Below are 21,615 nucleotides of genomic sequence, written 5' to 3'. Positions count from 1 at the left end.
AATACACAATAATTAAACATTTATTATGATCTTTTAACAGTCTGATATCGCCACTATTTAAATATATCTGGGTCCTTCGACAATATAAATAAAGTGCAAGTGTTTTTATAGAGTTCGGCAACGTCTCGGTGGATCACGAACTTCTATACCACTTTTAATCTATCTGTCACAACATATTTTTGGCCATTCGAATCGAATGGTCAAATAGTGAACAATATAATATTATATGGGGACTTCCAGGTCTATAGTAATATATAATAAATGAGTAATAAATTTTATATTTATATTATACCATTATCAAGCTTATAGAAATTTTATGAATATACAAACAATATTTTCTTCACACCTTTATTCTAGATTTTTTTCTATTTTCCGGAAAAATGGTTATTAATAAACTAATAGCGCGGTCGGTCTATATGACCGGTGGAAAATATAGTTATATGGAGACTTCTAAGTCTATAGTAAATATATAATAATGAGTAAATATATTTTTCTATTTGGGAAATAATAAAAGGAGAGATTGCTCCATTGCAGTTTGATAGATCATTGTTCTGGAACTGATGAATCCTTTTTCACGGATTTTGATAAGTAAATAGTATAAATCAAATTTCATTATTCTTACAGTCTATAACAGTAAGCCGTGCTTGTCGTAAGTTTCAAAATAATAGCCCAATAGAAATTGGGAGAGAGCAGCAAACCTATTCCGAAATCTATTAGATTTTGAATTGGTACATATGATAAAAAGCATAAGAAGTATAAAAGTTGTATGTTACATCTTTAGGTGTTTTTCAATATTTTGGACCTAGCTGGATAAATGCATACATTTTATATAAAGAATCGACAAGTAAAAACATTTACAGGAAGGTATTTTTGTTCCAATTAGTTTCTGAACTTGGCGATGCATAAACGAAATCTCAATAAATCTAAGTTTTTCATCAACAACGTTAATAATAGTAGAAGAGCCAGTGAACTATTTTCCCAAATAGTTCACTGGCTCTTAGACTATAAGTTCAGATTTGGACGTACGAAAAACTTGTTAAATAAAATTTTTAAAAAGTTATAAAACAACCAATATTTTTATATAATCTTTTCATACATTATATAAAAATAAATTCCAACGAAACTTTCTGAAAATTTCTCTTCATTATATAAACATTACGCAACACATCAATAATCGGAATTTAATAATAAAATACCTAACTTTTTAATTACCGGTCAATTGACCACGTGAGGTAGGAATAGGTATACAAAATTGTCTGTAGGTTTAGTGTTAAAATCGAAAGGGATTGCAGTACTGACTCTCAATGTCTCAATTCAATTGCATATTGAAATTTCAAATACTATAAATTTACTCTATATTCCATTACCTAATCCGATGTCGCTAAGCGCTATTTACTCAAATTGTGTATTTGCTGTTTTCGTGACACCACCATTCAACCGTAAGTCGTGAAACTGATCTTTCGAAAATAGAAAACGTAGCGTTCCGTCCTTGACCGCCGATGGTACTCCGAAGATTATGTCTGGTCAGTTCCACAAATGCGATAATCACAGCACGCACAAACGTTTTATATGCATAGCTAAAAAAAGTGTTGCTAGATAAAACCTAAATGGTTATCACGCATTTGAGTTTGAGTAATTAATGTAATAGATCTTTTAATGCAATCAACTAAACCTTGTTAGTTGATTTTTTCATATTTCTAATTTTTTGAATAGGGAGAAATTACGAATATCTATTCAATATTGAATTAAAATGATGTGGCATAAATGGATGAATGATGATGTGAGTGTTGTATTGGAAATATAACATTTAACTCATTAAAGTTACGGTTAAGTTTATGAAAATATTGCATTTTACCCTTCAATATTAGGGCTAACAAATAATATTAATTTAAACGAATACTTACCTTATGCTTTATGTATTGGTGCTTTATAATCATATAGCCGAAATAAAATTGTAAAATTTCGGGCAGTTCTAAATCATATGAGATATGTATGATAGTTACGTATACAATAATTAATAAGAAAATAGTTTTACTCAAATTATTTTGAACATTTTAGCTAAAAGTTTAAAACTCGCATTGCGCGTATCCTAATATCTTGCAATGGTTATATTGATTTTCACTTGCAATATGGATGAAATATGTTTTCAAATGAAAATAGTTTTTCATTTGTAAATTGTAAAATTTCGGGCACTGCTGTGCAAATAAAATGTATGAATCAGCATAAATTCGAATGCAGTACATCCAATAGAACAAAATTTCCGCACTGAACTTTCTTTATAGAATTGCTATTTAATTTATAATTAGCAGACTGACCTACCTTCAGAAATTGTATCCATTAATAAAATTAAAATATGGTTCTTTCAATTCTTGTCTGAACAAATTGATATTGAGCAGTTCTGATATCAATTCTCACTTGAAAGTAGATTTTTGAATATTATATAATATAATTACAATTATATATATTATAAATTACTATTAGAAGAGACTGGACAACCAGTTGGTTTCCTTTTAATAATGTCAGGTTGTAAAGAACTCATCAATTCATGGAACCTATCAGAATTTTCATTTATTGTTAGTATTTAATTTTTACTGCGATTAGATCTTCAGAGTTTTCTAAGCTGTTGTGATTATTTGACTTAACTAACTACGTCAGTTTTTATAAATGACCGCCCAAACATTGTCCTATCTCTATTTGGTAAACTTTATTATTATAACTTCCATAATGCTGATGATTTTTTTGATGGAGCGACGCCTGGTAAGAGCAGTATTCGTTTGGAAACACATTGCTATCTATATTTCCAAACTGATGTCGCTACTGGTTGACATCAGACTGCCCGGGGAAGTCTGCTTGATATCGAACTTGGGACTTTTTATTGAAATTCCATGAGGGAGTATAATAATAGTTTTGATTGTTTTTCATAAATTTTGAAAAAAATGTAAATAATCATGACCCTTTACCTGTAAATTATTCAAATCATACATATAAGCATAATCGTTGACATATTTTTCTATAATTTAAAAAAATCATCTATTTATAGATAATCATTATATTAAAATGTGATATATAAACATTATTATGAAATATTTGGTATTACGCTTCTTTTCTGCTCATAGATACAATCTATTTTTTAAGAGAAGGAGGTAAACATTGTCTAGACTTGAGTGATTAGCCAACCAAAACATAGATAGTTGTTAATTCGTATAATAAACATGACAAGAAAATAAGCGTTTTGTTAAATCGTCATTAAATTATAGTAAACACATTTATTTATATGGCATAATGACGATCAGGCATCTTATATTGACACATATGTTTTGCATTATCAACTCATGATCAAATTTTAGGTTAAAGAAAATATTTTAGAATGAAGATAAAATAAGAAATGTGTGATGTTTTTATCAATTCAGATATTTCTGTTTATTTCTGGAAGAAAATTATATGTATGTTTGAATATACTTGAATGGGTCTTAATACTCAAAACTGCATTAACCGATTTTGAAACGTTTTCTTCAAAATTTATCTTGCATAAGAAATAACTGTCAATTGCTGCTATTTTTTTTAAATAAACTTAAAAAAATTAATTGTTTGAATAAACTTTGAAATAAACAACTAAAATAAATGAAAATATTCAATGACTTGAATAGCTGAAGATATAATTATATATAAGTCTCCAATCCATTAAAGAATAAAATATAGTACATAAAATAGTAAATTAGGTTTACAAGATATAAGGTAAATAAATACTAGATCAAGGGGCTATACCGTGTTATCTCTGTAAAAATATACCTATGAAAGTTATATTTTCAATTGATTGAAAAATGTAGTTATTATTTCGTAAAATTCCTTTAAAATTAAAAATATAACATTGTATCTGTTTGCATGATGACTGTCCCTTTTAACCCAGCCTATGAGCTAAACAGGACCAGGTGACAAGTTTTTGAAAGACAGCAAAAAAAAAACTACAATTATGAATTAGTTGGGAGTTTTAATGAACATAGTCAGATAGTTGTCTGCTTGATGTGTATTATGAATTGTGATATAGTCGGTTTGGTTTTCACAATATGATTGCTCAGAGTCAAGTTGGACCTTTGTGCCCCGCCCTACACTATTAATCTTTTCAGCGGGTGCGACGCTGCTCTACGAGCCAGTAAGCTGCTCGATACACTAAATAGTTTCAGATTCTTTAATCAATATCGATAAAATGTATTTAAAAATTAAAAATTACTATTCTAAAAATCTAAAAACCACAATAACAAATAAATAAATAAATATTGAAGCAAAAATCACAGGTCGTCAAGCGGATATTGTCCATGCGATGACCATAACAAAGTGTTAACTATGCTTATTTTCAATTGGTATGGGTTGAATTAGCTCGCTTACTGAAAAAAATCTTTATTGCAACCTGGTTTTTAATAGCTGCAGAATAAAGCGAATTAAAAAGTGAGGATCTGTTTAAATCCTTTTGCTTATTTACATATAGAGCAGAAATGAAATCTCTTGTTGAATCAGGCAGAGTAAGTTGAATTTATATAATTTCTAGCGCTACCCTCACTGATTAGTAGTTACATTTAGAATACCACTTTGAATATTATCTTGTGCGTGATTTATTGTGAACCCATTCATATTTTTTTTTATTATTTACTATCTGCCATTCGAGTCGGAAATGAAGGCTTATCAGTGGGCTATCGCCGACATGAAGGAGACGCGTGCCTTGCATCACGTACCCGCCGTTACAACTGTCTGACCCCTACGATCATTATGAAACTTTTTGTTTAGACGAGAAATCCTTTTTCTTCGAGCGTCGATCTTATCTCTTTGTGGTGATTAATTTTATAACTTTTCCATAATGTTATTTTGTTTTCATATATTTATACAACAATCGCTTATCGGCATTTCTTTTTTTAAAACTATAATTCTAATTCGATTATTGAAAGTAAATATGCATACATTAGTGTTATCTAATCAAGATTTGCTAATGAAAATGTTCTGAATTCATTAGTAATTAAATTCAATTGATTACTATTTTGCTATCAATTAACTATCATATTTCGAGGTTTATTTATTAATTAAGATTTTTCATTTATTTTTCTTATACATTTACTTTGCGTTTATTATTGTTTATTATAGAGTTTTATGTTGAAATTTAATTTCATATTAGAATATATTTTTATTTATAAATAAGTCAGTATATGAACAAATATTAATGCTTTTTTATATATATTTAGTGTTAATTCCTAATTCCTAATTTCAGAATTATTCATTTTCTAAAAAAGTGCAATGTTACAACTTACCCCGTGTATGGGTCTAGTTGTAACGTCTACCAAGGCAAGTAGTAACGACGAAAATTTAAGAAAATTTACTTGTTTCAGAGTAATTCTTTTCATAAATCAACGCAAACTAAAATTAAAACTAGCTGTAAGTGGAATTCTGTCTTGAGGCAATTATGGCATCGTGCCTTAAGGCAAATTGCTGGAACTCCCCGTACCGTAACAAAATGTTCGAGGAATACTGAATGTTTTCAAATAGATTATTATTAATATTGTAACATTGTCAAATATTTATAAGAATTATATAAACTGAATTGCAAAGTTGAAATTATTTGTTTAAAGTATATTAGAACTATAGTCAGAATTAAAAATAAAATCTGAATTATTTTCGAAAACTAAAAAACTAAAAAAAAAAAAAAAAAAAAAATGGAACAAATTTTTTTTCCAAAATCAATTATTTTGTTAAGACAAGCAAAAAGTTCTTTGAATCATTTAAATCGGACGCTTAGTTCTCTCAAAAACTGCCATTTTTTACATATTTAGCTCCGTATCTTCGAAATGACTGGGCCTGCCTTTGCCAAAAACTAATAAGCACTTCTCCCAATCATTACTAATTGAATGTTTTTTAGATCATTCAAATCGGATACTCCGTGCTCTCAAAAATTCGATTTCTATTTTCTGCACTTTTTGCTCCGTATCTCCGAAACGGCTGGACCTGCCTTTGCCAAAAATTAATCAGCTCTTTTTCCTATCAATAGGAATCGAATGTTTTTTGAACCATTCAAATCGGTTGATCCGTGCGCCCTAAAACGTGACTGGAAATTTGTATCCATACATACATACACACACACACACACACATACACACATCCATTTTTTCTGAGGTATGCCAAAACGTTCAGAAACCTTCAAAACGTCGAGAAATGTTAAAATTTTCAATTCTGATTTTCGGCCCATTACAATAACTTACCTTACGGGAAGTTAACAAATAACAAATAAAAGATATAATGTCTCCTGTAATATTTTTTTTTATTATAAATTAACAAAAACTACAATTAATATCATATCAACTACAACAAGGAAGTACAGGTAATTTAAGCCCAATAAAGAAGTCACAGCTAACTTAAGTCCAATAAGGAAGTCACAGCTAATTTAAGCCCAAATCCCGAATGTATTTATTATGACACAAGACATAAATTTGTAAAAGGTCCCACATTGAAATTGGCTTCCTCATTTAATACCTTAGATCAGTGATAACCAACCTTTTTTGGACCCCGCCCCACCTTGAGATTTATAAATACGTTATGCCCCCCATACAATTTTTTTTTGTTTCTGAAAAAATGTGAATGATAACTTTTAAGATGAAATTGCTATTAAATTGTTATTAAACTTCATAAGTAAAATTTCGGAATAAGAAAGCTTCAAACGGAAATTTCAAACTATTTTTATTACTGTTTTTTTCTAAATTTATTTAATGCAATACTTAAGCTAAAATAAAGATTTTATATCAGGTTCTAGCTTATTAAGTTTTTTCTTTTTTTCAATAAATTTAATAAGCAAAATTTTGTACGTATGATCACATTTGGGCATTTGGTTTCAGTTTCTTCATAAAGCCATTTCTTAACGAATCTACTTAGCTAGTTGACATTTTCTTAACTCCGAACGGAATAATATCTTATTTTTATATATTTTTTGTTTAATCTTTTTTAGTTATCAGATTGGCAACTAAGTAAGTGCGCATATTTTTATAGAAATTGGTAGTTATCGTTAGCAACTAAGTAAGTGCGCATTTTGGTTAGAAAATCAAAGACAATTTTTGCGTGGAATTAAATAACTTTGTTCTGTATACCATGATGACCTTTTGTTACTTTCCAAGAAGCATCATTATCCCAAGTTTATAAAACTTCTAGTTTTTATTAGCTAAAACTGAATTAGGCACAATTTGACACCATCATTATTTTTTTCTAAATTCAAGGGTTTTAAATCAGATGGTTTGTAGTCAGGAATATTTGGTGCATGTGGGAAAAAATTTCAACCAACCCCCAATAATTTTTAAACATATCCAAATTGTTTCTATTAGCCGAATCGATTATTGCTTTAATTAGATTGTCCAAAATTTTATCTGGATAATCACGGCAGCATTGAGTGGAAAATCACCAGAAAGACATTTTCAAAACTATTTTTAACATAACTGGTTTTTAAGGCTTTGACACCATAAACAGCATCTATTCTTTGGGAGGATCGTTTTACCCTTTGCAGAAATAAAAATGCAAAATTTAACTAAAATGTTTGTTTTGATATTCCATCTTTCAACAAACTCTCTACATAACCGACTAAAAAGTATTTTCTACTAATCGGCAGCTAAATTTCTAAATACAATACTGCCTCAACCTCAACAAACCTAAGAATCATTTGAAGCAATCTAACAATAAGAGTAAAAGCCGCACTTAGTGTCAACCTTGTACCATTTAAGGATACAATAAAAATTAGTTTGTTTTAAATTAATTCCATCTTTAGCCATAGTTACTGACAGTGAGTAAAAAACTCACGTCATATTACAATTTTTCCGCTTTTAAAGCCTTGTATAAAACTCTGTTCGCATAAAGCTTCGCAATTAGCTTTAGTATTAAATATTACTTTTCTGTGCATATTTCAGGTCGAGTCTTGTCACTGACCTTGAAGCATTTATGCTAAGCAGTCAGAAACCTATTTTTTTTGTTAATTTTCGTAAATTGAAATATAGAAGTTTAAAATAGTTAGTGAAGGCTGAAGGGCTACTGAAAGCCAAAGAATTGTTGCATTCCGCAACATTCTCTTTCATAATGTTTTTGTTAGATTTATATAAAGTTTATTGCATATATAATTATCAGATTAAAATGGGTAGTTGTAATTTTATTATAAAGTAATGAGAAAAATCAAATTCAAGCTAATTTTCTTAAAAAGTCAAGTCAACCCGGCAGAAAAAACATAACTTCGGCACCAGGAAAGCAAGGTTGAAAACTAAAACCGTCGCGGTCAAACCGGGACACCTTATTATTCTAAATCTAAGAGCATTTTTTGTTAAATGTTTTGCCGATACTACAGTACATTAAAATCACCAAAATTTTCAAATTGCCCCCCGGTGGGGCGTGCGCCCCACGTTGGGAAACACTGCCTTAGATGGTCTGGGCATAATGCTTTACAATAAGCTGCCACTAGGTATTAGAGAAGTTGGAAATAGGAAATTTTATAAACTACTCAACACATTTTTTAAAGAACAAGTGTTTTACTCTATTGATGAGTATTGTGTTATAACTTTCAGTAAATTATTCTGTGAAAATTAGAATAAGGTTTTAAGTGAACATTTGTTTTTTTAAATTATATTGCATTTTGATATTGTATGTATTATTATCTATTAATTTAAGTTATGTACCATATAATATTTATAATTGTACAATTGTGTTGTATAAATATAAATATAACTAGCTGTAAGTGGAATTCTGTCTTGAGGCATTTATGGCATCGTGCCTTAAGGCAAATTGCTGGAACTTCCCGTACCGAAATGTTCGAGGAATACTGAATGTTTTCAAATAGATTATTATAAATATTGTAACATTGTCTAATATTTATGAGAATTATATAAACTGAATTGCAGAGTTGAAAATATTTGTAAAGTATATTAGAACTATAGCCAGAATTAAAAATAAAATCTGAAATATTTTTGATAAAACTAAAAAAAAAAAAAAAAAAAAAAAAAAAAAAAAAATTGAACAAAATTTTTTTTCCAAAATCAATTATTTTGTTAAGACAAGCAGAAAGTTCTTTGAATCATTTAAATCGGACGCTTAGTTCTCTCAAAAACTGCCATTTTTTACATATTTAGCTCCATATCTTCGAAATGGCTGGGCCTGCCTTTGCCAAAAACTAATAAGCACTTCTCCCAATCATTACTAATTGAATGCTTTTTAGATCATTCAAATCAGATACTCCGTTCTCTCAAAAATTCGATTTCTATTTTCTGCACTCTTTGCTCCGTATCTCCGAAACGGCTGGACCTGCCTTTGCCAAAAACTAATCAGCTCTTTTCCCTATCAATAGGAATCGAATGTTTTTTGAACCATTCAAATCGGTTGATCCGTGCGCCCTAAAACGTGACTGGAAATTTGTATCCATACATACATACACACACACACACACACACACACACACACACACACACACACACACACATCCATTTTTTCTGAGGTATGCCAAAACGTTCAAAAACCTTCAAAACGTCGAGAAATGTTAAAATTTTCAATTCCGATTTTCGGCCCATTACAATAACTTACCCTACGGGAAGTTAAAAATATTAAAAATAAATAAATAAATAAATAAAAGATATAGTGGCTCATGTAACACTACATATTCCCACATCTTACAAACCATAAATTGCACCCAATCTTCCTCACTTGGATCTGTATAACTGTATATAATTCTTGTATGTTACAACTAGCCCCAAGATTTTGTTTCAATTAACCCCAGGTGTGATTTTATACATTATTCAAGATAACTATTTAAACAACTTAGCAATCACAAATTTGCTATACATTATCAACGATTGATAAATTTGAAATACAATAAGATATTTAAAATTAGTCGATATATAACGAAAACCAAAATTTTGCAATAGATCAATTTTATATTACATGTCAAAAATGACCTGCACGGTTCTATTTATTGCGTCGGCCTGCGGGACAGTAGCTATAATAAATTATTTTAATATCGTTAACAATCCTATTGAAAAACGCCTGATACGGGGCAAAAAAGCCAAAATGGTGATTCAGTTTTTGAATTTGATTTTTTATTGATTGACTAAACGAAGAACTGTTTAAATTTTTGGAAAAGCAGGTCCAGCAAAAGGGTGAAAAAATGCCATTTGCCGGTCAAAAATGATCACTAGATATATGCACATCAAATTATCAGATATTTTATAGAGATTTTAATAATGTGCATACTTTTTGTGTTACCAAGATTTTTAATTTTAAAGTTCACTTTATATGGTTTAAACAAATGACTTCAACATTTTCGACAGTATCGAATAACCGATTTGAATGATTGAAAAGCATTCGGTTCGGGCTCGATCGCGAAGCGTTTTTGTAAAAGGCACGTCTAGTCGTTTCGGAGACATGTAAATGGTGTAAAAATGGTTATGTAGTTTTTAAGAGAAAGGATCATCCGATTAGATTAATTCAAACACTTTGCTTGTGTAGACGGTGTGAAAAAAATGCTTTTACAGAAAATTTCTTAATTTTAAAAATTTTCAAAAAAAAATCGAAATTTTCAAAAAAAATTAACTTTTCGAAATTTTTCATGATATTCAAAAAAATATTAAAATTTTGAAAATTTTCAAAAAATATCAAAATTTAAATTAAAAATCAATTTACGAAATTCAAAAAAAAAATCGAATATTTTCAAAGATTTCCAATTTCCGCACAAGTTGTTTGTAGAATACGTTCGTCGCCCAATTTAATAAGCACATATAAATTTACAGTATTTATGATAAATAATCTATTTGAAAATATATAAAACAATTGTAATTACTTATTGAAAAATTTCATTGATTGTTATGTCAATTATGATACGGAAAGTTCTAGCAATTTGCCTTAGGGCACGATGCCATGCATCACTAGTTTTTCTAAATTATATGAAAAACACTTTGAAAATTGGCGCACGTTTTTTCTATTATGAGTCATTACTATAATTTACTAATATTTTGTACAATATCTTTTTGGGTCTGAGAAAATTGTAGAGAAAATGGCGAATTTGTAGGTGAAACACAGTTTATTTATAGATGAAAAAGTGAGATTTCACCAGCGCTTTCTTTTATTTCCTTTTCCGTATTTGTGGTAGTTTGGTGTTAGTTTATTATTTAATATCATTACCTGAAGCAAGCTTGACGTTATCCTGAAATACCAGCTTTTTATTTTGCGATGATTTATTTTATTTAAGAAACGTACTGTGTTTTGTTCAAACATTCGTTGTTAATGGCAATTTATTATAAATATAATTATTGTTAGATTATTTTATATGATAATTTCAGATCATCCCGATACCGTGATTGCAAATAATAATTCGCGAGGTTGGAGCGCTGGAGGTCTCAGACTGAGTGTATTGGAACCCTATAGAAAATGGAGGGTCACTTTCAATGGTCTTTTAAGAAGTGGACAAGCGAAGTTTTGGGGAGACGAGAGTTCGGAAGTAGTGCATGTCCGTTTCAACTTCATGTGAGTAAGCTTTTTGCTGAGATATTTGTGAACATGTTGTGCAGTTTTTAACTTTTCGTAGGGTTAGTTATAGTAATTTCAAAAAAATCCAAAATGAAAATTTTTGCATATCTTCACGTTTCAAGGTCTTCTGAATGTTCTGGCATACCTTAGAAAAAGTGGATGTATGTATGTAGATACAGTTTTTCGTCGACGACGTCAAGAATATTGATCAACCGAATGATTAAAAAAACATTCGATTTCTATTGACAGGAAGATGTGGTAATTAGTTTGTGGCAAAGGCAGGACCAGCAGTTTTGAAGATGAGGGCGAATTTTAAATTTAATTAATTCATTGTATGACAACATTTTCTAATAAACACTGACAAATGACTAATATACGATCACTAAATTATTTAATTATGGTAAATATTTTATAATGTAGATGGACAGCCGCGTCTACGCCAATGTCGTGGCCGCACGACTGGAGTCCTCAGCTATTTGCTGATGCCATTGCTAGGGAACCCTGGAAAGATGGAAACTGGTTGAACATGATGTACGTTTTTAAATTTATTTTTATTTGAAAATTATTTACAAAAAACTATATTACGCAATAGACTTTTCAATTAAGCATACTAACTTTCAAAAATGAGAAAGTTTCTATGTCTGCTTTTATTAACTAAAAACTTGTTACTTGTTATTACATTTTTTTTCAATTTGTTTCATGAATTATCTAATAGATCCAGACATCCAACTGGAGGATATGACCAGTTCGGATGCTTAAGTGGAACTTTCGAGGCCAGTGATTCTTACTCGGTAGACATTTCGTTGCCTGGTGTAAGAGCTAGAAGATGGGGACCTCACAAAGCATCTTACATGCATCGAACTGCTTCTTTTGTTGGAGTTTTTGGAGATGGAAGGATATTCCTGGTCGAAGCCAATTCCGCGTTGCATGCACTTACACAGTATGTCGTAATTTAATTCAAACTCTCTATGAGGCATTATTTACTACAATTGTCCATTACATGTTTTAGTTACGTATACGGAATTGTCAGAATGCCCAATGGTGAAGTTCATCCAGTAGACTATTGTGATTTGAGTCTACTTCATATTGCTGAAGACAGAACTAATATACCTAAAAAGTATACTTTAAATTTTCGTGGTACGTAGTATCACTATTTTTATCATATAAAGGTTTTTAAGATCAACAAACATATTGCATTTTATAGTTGATGGAATTTATTTCAATAACTCACTTGAGTTGCAAGTTGGGGATCAAGCTCGCGTTTTTGGTGGCCGCCCTTGGGAATGGGAAGCGTCATTAGTCCCCTTGAATTGCCAACAAGGGGGATCTTCTGGTGTTGGAATTGCACAGTTATGGTATCAATATCAAGGAGAGTGTCCAGTTCCCAATACACCTCGGTAATTCACATGCAAAAACATTATTCAAGCAGAAACTACAATAATCATTGAATTATAGTTTTAAACATTTGATTGATATTTTAGTGTACGACATCTGGTGCCAACGACCATAATTCCAGCATTACCACCTCTTATATTAGATCTCAAAGAACATGCGGCTCGCTGCGTTTCACTGGTTGGTGGTAAAGCAGCATCGTTGGCTCTTTTAGGAAGCGTACAAACTAACGATTATAATGTGCCTGAAGGAATTTGTTTAACAGTTAATGCCTTAAATATTCAATTAGAACATTACGATCACTTAAGTAAAGCTGTAGAACGAATACAAAATGTCAGTTGTGGAATAGTTGCTGGTGATCTGGAAGATGTTTGCAAAAAGTAAGTACAATTATATAGTTATTTTATCAGTAATTTGAATAATTTATTTACATCATATTTTGCTAAGGGCTGTAATTGCGCTACAAACCGCCCAGATTGTAGATTCTATACAAGAACAGTTACACAAATCTCTTGTGGAATTGCGGAAACGTTCGCCAACAAACGCTCGTTTTGCTGTTCGTTCTTCAGCCATTTGTGAAGATTCTGATGAATTATCTGCTGCAGGACAATGCGAATCTACTTTAGGATGCTTGACGGATTTAGATATTGCAGATGCAGTCAAGCAATGTTGGGCATCCTTATTTGCCTATAGAAGCGTGCATTACCGAAGGTAAATAATAAATACTAAATATTTTGAATACGAAATATATTTAGGTCCAGTATGTTATCACTAATTAAAATAAATAAAATAATTTAAACTATATAATTATTTGTTTAATAGACATTATGGTCAGGTGATAAACTGTGGAATGGGCGTCGTAATTCAAGTTATGGTTCCTGCTGAAAAAGCTGGTATTATGTTTACCAGACATCCAGTTAGTGGTGATCCAAGTCAAATATACATTACTGCCAATTATGGCCTTGGCGTGGTAAGTAATAAATTTGTTTGTCGATAAATTATGAACTATAAATTATAAAGATAATTACTAAATATTTAGAGTGTGTCGTCTGGAGATGTAGAACCTGATACCATAATCATTCGTCGCGATTGGCATGATCGCGTCGAATTTGGTTCCGCAATGCGCGGTGATAAGTCACACGTAGTTATCATGAAGGAAAATCAATCAGAAAATAACGAAGAATGTAATAAATCAAACGGCATAGAAACACGACCACTAACCGAAGAAGAATCTCGGAGACAAGCGTGTTTAAGTCAAGATGAGGCCTTGCAATTAGCAGAATTGGGTGTTGTACTTGAATCACTTTATGGAGCTCCACGAGATGTCGAGTGGGCTATATGTGATAAGGTACTCATAATAGTATTTTGTATGCTTTATTTATTATTTAGAATTTTAAAGAAACAAGAACACATTTATTCATAATATTGTGACTTATACAGACGTTGTTACTTTATTTTATAAATTTTTAATTTTCAAGATAACATTTGATAGAATTATAAAATTGTATTTTAGGGTGTAATACATTTGCTGCAAGCTCGTCCCATTACGGCTACAGCACGATTTTCTGACCGCGAGCTTTTGCATGAACTAGATACTCCTACAATGACATCTGAAGAAGTGACATCATTTGGCGGTGCCGCCGAGACTTTCCCGGGGGTTGCAACGCCATTAACTCTAAGTGCTATTTTGCCGCGCCTCGATAGACCATTAGTCGTACTACGGCTAGGAAAACCTGCCGCTCGAGCCTTACATGCGATGGTAGTTTCGCATCATCGAGTATCTTCTAGTCCAGTTACGGTAATGATGTTTTGATCAAAACAATATTAACATTAACCTAATATTCCAACTTTTGACTTTTCTGATTTTAAGTTATTGAAATTGCAAGACAAAATAAGAGCATGTTTAAAAATAAATGTACTCCTATATATCAAGCATGTGTTTATTTTGCCACGCATTTGATTAATTGGCTGGAATGGTCTCTAAATGCTTAAAAAATATTTGATTTACATCAACAATTCGCATAGCATACATATTTGTTTTTGGGAAAGGCCAGTGGCGGATCCAGGGGGGGGGGTTACGGTGGTCATGACCCCCCCCCTGAGCCTGTTTTAGGACTTAGATAAAACACTAATTCAACAAACAAAAATACTTCATAATGATTTCATTTATGTATTTTGTTACCAAACACATTTTATAACTTGAATATTTAACTGATTGTAGACGAATGGCGGAGTCAAAAACCCTAAAATTTAAGGATTTTCTAATCGTATTGCGAATATATGTTTTATTACAGTTTAGGAAAATAAATTCATTCATCCGAAATTTCAAATTCGTTCATTCATTCAAATCAGATACTCCGTTCTCTCAAAAACTCGATTTGTATTTTCTGCACTCTTTACTCTGTATCTCCATAACTGCTGGACCTGTCTTTGCTAAAAACTAATCAGCACATCTCCCTATCAATAAGAATCGAATGTTTTTTGAACCATTCAAATCGGTTAATCCATGCGCCCGAAAACGTGGACGAAAAAATGCGGACATACAAAACACACACACACATCCATTTTTTCTGAGGTATACCAAAGTGTTTAGAAACCTTCAAAACGTTAGATTTTCAGCCTATTACTATAACTACCCCATGGGAAGTTAATAATGACTGATTTAGAGAAGTATACCTAATCGCTGTAAGCCATTTTGAAGAGAGAAACAATTGCAAATTGTTTAAAAAAATTGAGAGAAACAATTGCAAATACATAAATGAAAACGAACACATACGAAATACGAAGCCGAATACATACACACGGTGAATTTTTCAGTAATAATAATAGTTTAGTACGTTTATTTAGAGCAGAAACTCTATCGCCATGCAAAATTTCACTTAAATCGCCAAAACATGACAATCTATTATGAAAAAGAAACGACTTGACCGATCTTCGCCAGAAACCATTTTTTTTTAATTTCCATGATATTCAAAATTCCAAATGATATCAATCGAATAGTTTAAGCAAAAACGGTTAAAATTTTTTTACATAAACATGGACGATAATTTTTGCACTTTTCTGTCGATAGTAAAGAAACGGATCGACCAATTGTCTCAAAAAACTAATCAACGCAAGCGCTTATCCACTTTTATTTTATAGTTTTTAAATTTTAACATCGGTTCAGACGAGAAAACGTCGAGAAAAGGTCAAATTTTGGCCCACGTCAAAGACGCAGATTATTTTTAACTTCCCGAAGGAGAAGTTTATGTTTTCATCAAAAAATCCAATTCGCTAATTTTATGTTTTCTCGACGTTTCAAGCTCATTCTGAATCGAATGAGCCCAAATTTGGAAAAAATATGTGTGTGTGTATGTGTGCGTGTATGTGAACAGATTTTTTGCCGTAAATCGACATTTTCTCAAAAATGGTTCGACCGATTTAAAAAATTTAAAAGCCATTCGATATATCTCGATGAGGACTAGCGTTTCTGAGTTTTGTGCGACGATCGTCCAAGCCGTTTCTTTATAAATAGCAGAAAAGTGAAAATTTTTTCGTCCACGTTTTAGCCCGCAATTCTGAAAATTCAAAAACCGTTCGAAAGATATTGGTTGGGAATCGTGCTGATTAGTCTTTGGTAAAGATCGGCTGGGCCGTTTTCTTGTAATAAAATTTTTTAAAGGAAAATTTCGACGATTTTTATGTTTTTTTTTTACGGTAGAAATCATAGTCTTCTAGACCATACTAAAATATTACGGCCCTACCGTATAGCTTTAGAAATTCGTCAATTGGTATCGTTTTTTTGGTATTTGTCAAAATTAGACCTTTCATCGACGTTTGCTCCAAAACGCCTGAACCGATTTCAGAAATTTAAAAGCCATTCGATGTATCTCAATGAGCACTATAGTTTGTCAGTTTTGTGAGACGATCTGCCGAGCCGTTTCTTTGTAATTTGAAAAAGAGTGTTAAACTTTTCGTCCACATTTAAGCTCATTCTACCGAATCGATGTTGAAAAATCAAAAACTGTTCCAAAGATATTAGTTGGGAATAATACTGATTAGTTTTAGGTGAAAATCTACCAAGCCGTTTTCTTGTAATTAACTGTTGAAAAAAAAATTTAAGCCGATTTTTATGAAACTTTCTTTGGCGATGTATATCATGGTCTTATAGAACTTACTGAAATATTACGGCCTTACGACAAGTAGTTTAATTTTAAAAATTCATCAAAGATTGAGTAAATGAGTAGTTTTGTTGACGTTTGTTGGAATTAAAATTAGATGATTTACTTGGTATAACGATAGAGTACTTGGTTTTATTGAACATACTAAGCCGATTAAAGTCCTATGGAAACTGGTTCAATTATAAAAATTGTTGATTTTTTAAATTTTGCTTTTGGTATAACGATAGAGTACTTGGTTTTATTGAACATACTAAGCCGATTAAAGTTCTATGGAAACTGGTTCAATTATAAAAATTGTTGATTTTTTAAATTTAGCTTTTGGAAAATACTCCGAGTCAAAGTGTTCGTTCGTTTTCAATTATGTGTTATAAATCTACTCGGAATACTTTTAATCACTCATAAATTAATTTATATTTTATTGATTAAGTCGATTATTTACACATAACGGGAAGTTCATGTAACTTGCCTTAAGGCTAAATACCAATACCAACTAGTTAATTTATAAGGTTAGGCGGGTCTAATTTAACTTTGAGCAATTATATTGTGAAAACTAAACGAAAAACATAACAACCATTAAGACACATCAAAAAATCATCTGACTATGTTTTAGTACAACTTCCAGCTAATTCATCACTGTAAAAATGTTTTTTTTTTTGCTGTTTTTAAAAAAATTGTCACTTGGTCTTTTTTTACCCCATAGGCGGGGTAAAATCGGCGAGAGGACAAACAATCCAATTTACTATTTTTAATTTTAAAGGGATTTAATAAAATAATAGCTACATTATTCAACCAATAAAAAATATGAATTTTATAGATACATTTTTACAGGGATAACTCTGTAAATAACCTTGATTTGATATTTTGTCCAAAATATTCATCAGCAGAGTTGGAATAAATATTTATTTAATTTATCTCTTGTAAAAATGCTTTTTTTAACGTCGTAAGAATCAGGGTGATAGCTGGTTGTACATTTTTCCCTCTACTTTCAAATTTTGTTGTTAAGAAATCCTTAACTTTACTTGTTTTTGAGATATCGGTGGTGGACCTTCTTACCCGCGAATCTTTAAGCCCCGTTCTATCTAATATATATATATATATATATATATATATATATATATATAATAAATTTGTTACATACTCTTTGAGGACTATAAAAACTTTTCAATTATGACACCCCCTGACGCCGAAGCTGGATCCGCCACTGGTAAAGGCACGCCAACCCTTGTGCAATTATGATAGAAAAAAGCTAAAACAGCAAGTTGAAGCCAAAAATAGATATTTGACAAACTATCAGATAATTTAAAGACGTTTTATATAATATACTCGTATATAGTGTGTATACATTTTCATACTTAACTTTTAGTTACATATAAATAAATGAGAATTCTTTAAATACATACCTATAAGCTTTGCATTGAACTTTGAAGATATGAGATTTGCTCGAATCAAATTCAAATTTTATTTAGTCGTATAAAAAGTATAAACCATCTAAATATCTTAATTTAATAAATATTTAAAATTTGACCAATTGAACAAAGGACCAGTTTGACTTCGAACAATTGTACTGTGAAAACCAAATCAATTATATCACAATAAATAACACGTATAAACAAACAACTATCTCACTATGTTCAGTAAAACTCCCAGCTAATTCATCATTGTAGAAATGTGTTTTATTTGATATTTGCCCACCCACGTGTTAGTTTTTATAAAGGCTATATATAATTCACTGTTGAATCAAACATAAAATTAACAATACATCTTGTAACACAATTAAATAACGTATGCTTACAAATTATATTAAGGTCTCGTAAACTAAACAACGAGGCTCACAACCAAAAAAACTATCAATGAAAGAAAATACTTTCGTTATAGATTTTCAAACATTTCCAAGCAAGGTCATAAGAATTAAGGCGATGACTGGTTATCTCTTTTATCTCTTTTTTCCTTACTCACTTTCAAATATTGCTGTTAAAAAATTCCTAACTTTACTTGTTTTAGAGATATCGGTAGTAAACCTTTTTATCCGCGGGCCTTTAAGCCCCGCTCTGTACTACTTAATTTTCTTTTTTTTGCATATTCATTTGAATATGTTTTCCTTTACTGGTTGTTAAGCCGAAAATCTCAGTTAAGTATATGGAATAAACTTCTTCTGTATAAAGTTATGTTAAAACCAATTTATTGGATGTATGGAATACAGCTCTTGGGAACGGCATGCAAATCCAACATCGCCAAATTTTCTAGTTGAAATATATTTAAAAAAATATTGGCTTTCAAAACATTTTTGAAAATCCGGGACAATCCGGGACAAAACACCTGAAACGGGGACAAATATTGCTTTTAGAAAAAGCCGGGACGCAAGGCGGAAAATGTCCCGGTCAATCCGGAACATATGGTCACCTTACTATTACTACAATAAAATATACCTAATCAACAACGAAACGGATTACCACTGGGTGACCTTTCGACCTGTTTTCCTAATATAATTAACCATCAAAATTACTGAATGTTGTTTCCTGTTTATAACGACAGATTGTAATTCACGAAAGATTGTAATTCATAAGAAAAAAAGAATATGTTTTCAGATTTTAATCATGTAATATTTGTTCATAAAATGACAAGTTTCAGAAATTTATCTTAAGCAACTCTACAAATTTAAATTATATGTTTGCAGCATCTTATGACAAATTCACAAGATCCTGGCGGTATAAGTGATCTTAAAAGAGATCCGATGCATCTTGCGGTTTGCGGAGCACGTAGCACTAACCGAAACCACAGAAATAGTAAACAATCTATTCAAAATGATAATATAGATCGCTTGCGCCTACTTCTCGACGTTGTTAAGGTATTTATAAATTCTAAATCATCTATATGATTTCATTCCATTGTATTAATTTGCTCTCAATCTTCAAAGTCAACGTGGAATGTGAAGAAGCACGTGCAAGATCTACAAGCTTTTCTAGATGAATTCGAATTAGATCAAGATCGTTGCGAAACAGCCCTGGAATTGTATCAGAGAATTACTGACGATTTACCCCATTTGGGTTATGTCGCAATGCTACACTATAGATGTTCCGCTGTTAGTGTTATTAGTCACGTTATTGCTATGCTGATATTGACAGAAAAAAATAAAGGTAGGTATTATGTAATATTGTAATAAAAATAAAAATTTAGTACATTTGTTTTTGTATATTAATGTTTGTTAATAATATTTAATTTATAAAATCAACATTTTTGTGCCATTTATTGCAAGACGCTTTGAAAATTTTACCTTGTGCTATCGAACAATATGTCGAACTACTTTGAAATAAAAAACGAGAACCCGATGTAAATGGTTGAAAAAACATTCGATTCGTACTAACAATGAGTAGATCCAAAATTTCGGAGATTCGAAAGAAAAATGCAAAAATTGCCTTTGTAGAGTTTTTTACGGAATTTTATAATAATATTTGGGCAGTTTCAAAATACTTATTCTAATTGTAACCGAGCATTTCAACTAATATTATTATCAATATTTAAGCAAAACTTTTAAGTATTTAATTGAAGTGAGACTTCTAAATCTTATTGGGAAATTTGAAATTTTGGTATTGGTCCACTTAATAATTAATTCATTAATATTAAAATAAAAGAATTTAAAAATTAGACTAGAACTTTGTTGTTTTTAATACAATAATTGTTTTTCGATCAAATACAAAATTTTCAAAAATATTTAGAATGTTGCAACATTTTCAAAATAAATTTGAATTTTTTCTTCTATTGAACTATTTGCTTTGATTCAGTTCAACTTGGTTTTTATCCATTTTTCAATTTTATTTATTTTATATGTGCTCATAAAAAGGAAACTTCTAGCAATGTGCTTAGGCACAATGCCATTCATTGTTTTTATAAACTTTTTAATTAATATAACAGCTAAACTATAATGATTTTGATAGGGTCTAAAGCTAAAGGGAGAAAGACGAAGTTTGATTGTTCGAATAAGTTCCCATTATTGCTTTTAGTCAGTGCCTTACATTAACATGATCTGTAGACCGACTTACTTTTAGAGAGTTTAAAGTAAGTGCACATGTTCAAATTCTTTTAAAGATAACGGTTAATTATTACAGATTGATCACTTTGTTTGGTATTTTGCTGTATGTTGAACATCAGCAGTTATTTACCATTAGCATTAGTAGTTTTTGCTTTTAGATAATTTAGCTCAGTCATAATGATCATTTTGGCTTGAATGTTTACATTCAGATGTGCATCTTGATGCTGTACCTTCTAAATATTTTGCATTCTTACACTATTAACTTCCCGTAGGGTAAGTTATAGTAATCGCAAAAAAATTGAAAATAAATTTTTTATATATCTTTACCTTAGAAAAAATGGATGTATGTATGTGTGTGTGCGTGCGTGTGTGTGCGGATACAAATTTTCGTCGACGATTTCGGAAACCCCGATCAACCGATTTAAATAATTCAAAAAACATTCGATTCGTACTGATAAGGAGACGTGCTGATTAGTTTTTGGCGGAGGCAGGTCTAGCCGTTCCGATACGGGGCAAAAA

At 30.8% G+C, this 21,615-nt stretch overlaps 1 protein-coding gene across 1 annotated transcript; it reads left to right on the top strand.

Moving 5' to 3' along the window:
• The first annotated feature begins 8,442 nt into the window (after window positions 1–8,442).
• On the top strand, window positions 8,443–21,177 carry LOC113375619. Its single transcript, XM_026615551.1, has 14 exons — window positions 8,443–8,467; window positions 11,331–11,514; window positions 11,938–12,048; window positions 12,233–12,457; window positions 12,527–12,654; window positions 12,722–12,914; window positions 12,999–13,289; window positions 13,357–13,620; window positions 13,732–13,879; window positions 13,949–14,257; window positions 14,423–14,707; window positions 19,744–19,914; window positions 19,984–20,203; window positions 21,173–21,177. The coding sequence occupies exons 1-14, from the start codon at window positions 8,443–8,445 to the stop codon at window positions 21,175–21,177; spliced, it is 2,559 nt and encodes an 852-aa protein (XP_026471336.1).
• The last annotated feature ends 438 nt before the right edge of the window (window positions 21,178–21,615 follow it).

This window comes from Ctenocephalides felis, unplaced genomic scaffold (genome assembly GCF_003426905.1).
Source record: "Ctenocephalides felis isolate EL2017-DRISC unplaced genomic scaffold, ASM342690v1 CF-g0.4_SCAFFOLD_01886, whole genome shotgun sequence".
NCBI lineage: Eukaryota > Metazoa > Arthropoda > Insecta > Siphonaptera > Pulicidae > Ctenocephalides > Ctenocephalides felis.
Note: the sequence above shows the minus strand (reverse complement) of the source record. Positions and strands in the feature narration are given on the sequence as shown.

What these genes read in the sequence shown, in the direction of transcription:
- LOC113375619 (XM_026615551.1), top strand. Translation starts at nt 8,443, where the DNA reads ATGCTTTACAATAAGCTGCCACTAG. An exon ending in AGAAGCGTGCATTACCGAAG is followed by an intron (nt 13,621 to 13,731) that starts GTAAATAATAAA and finishes TTTGTTTAATAG; the next exon opens with ACATTATGGTCAGGTGATAA. An exon ending in CCAATTATGGCCTTGGCGTG is followed by an intron (nt 13,880 to 13,948) that starts GTAAGTAATAAA and finishes CTAAATATTTAG; the next exon opens with AGTGTGTCGTCTGGAGATGT.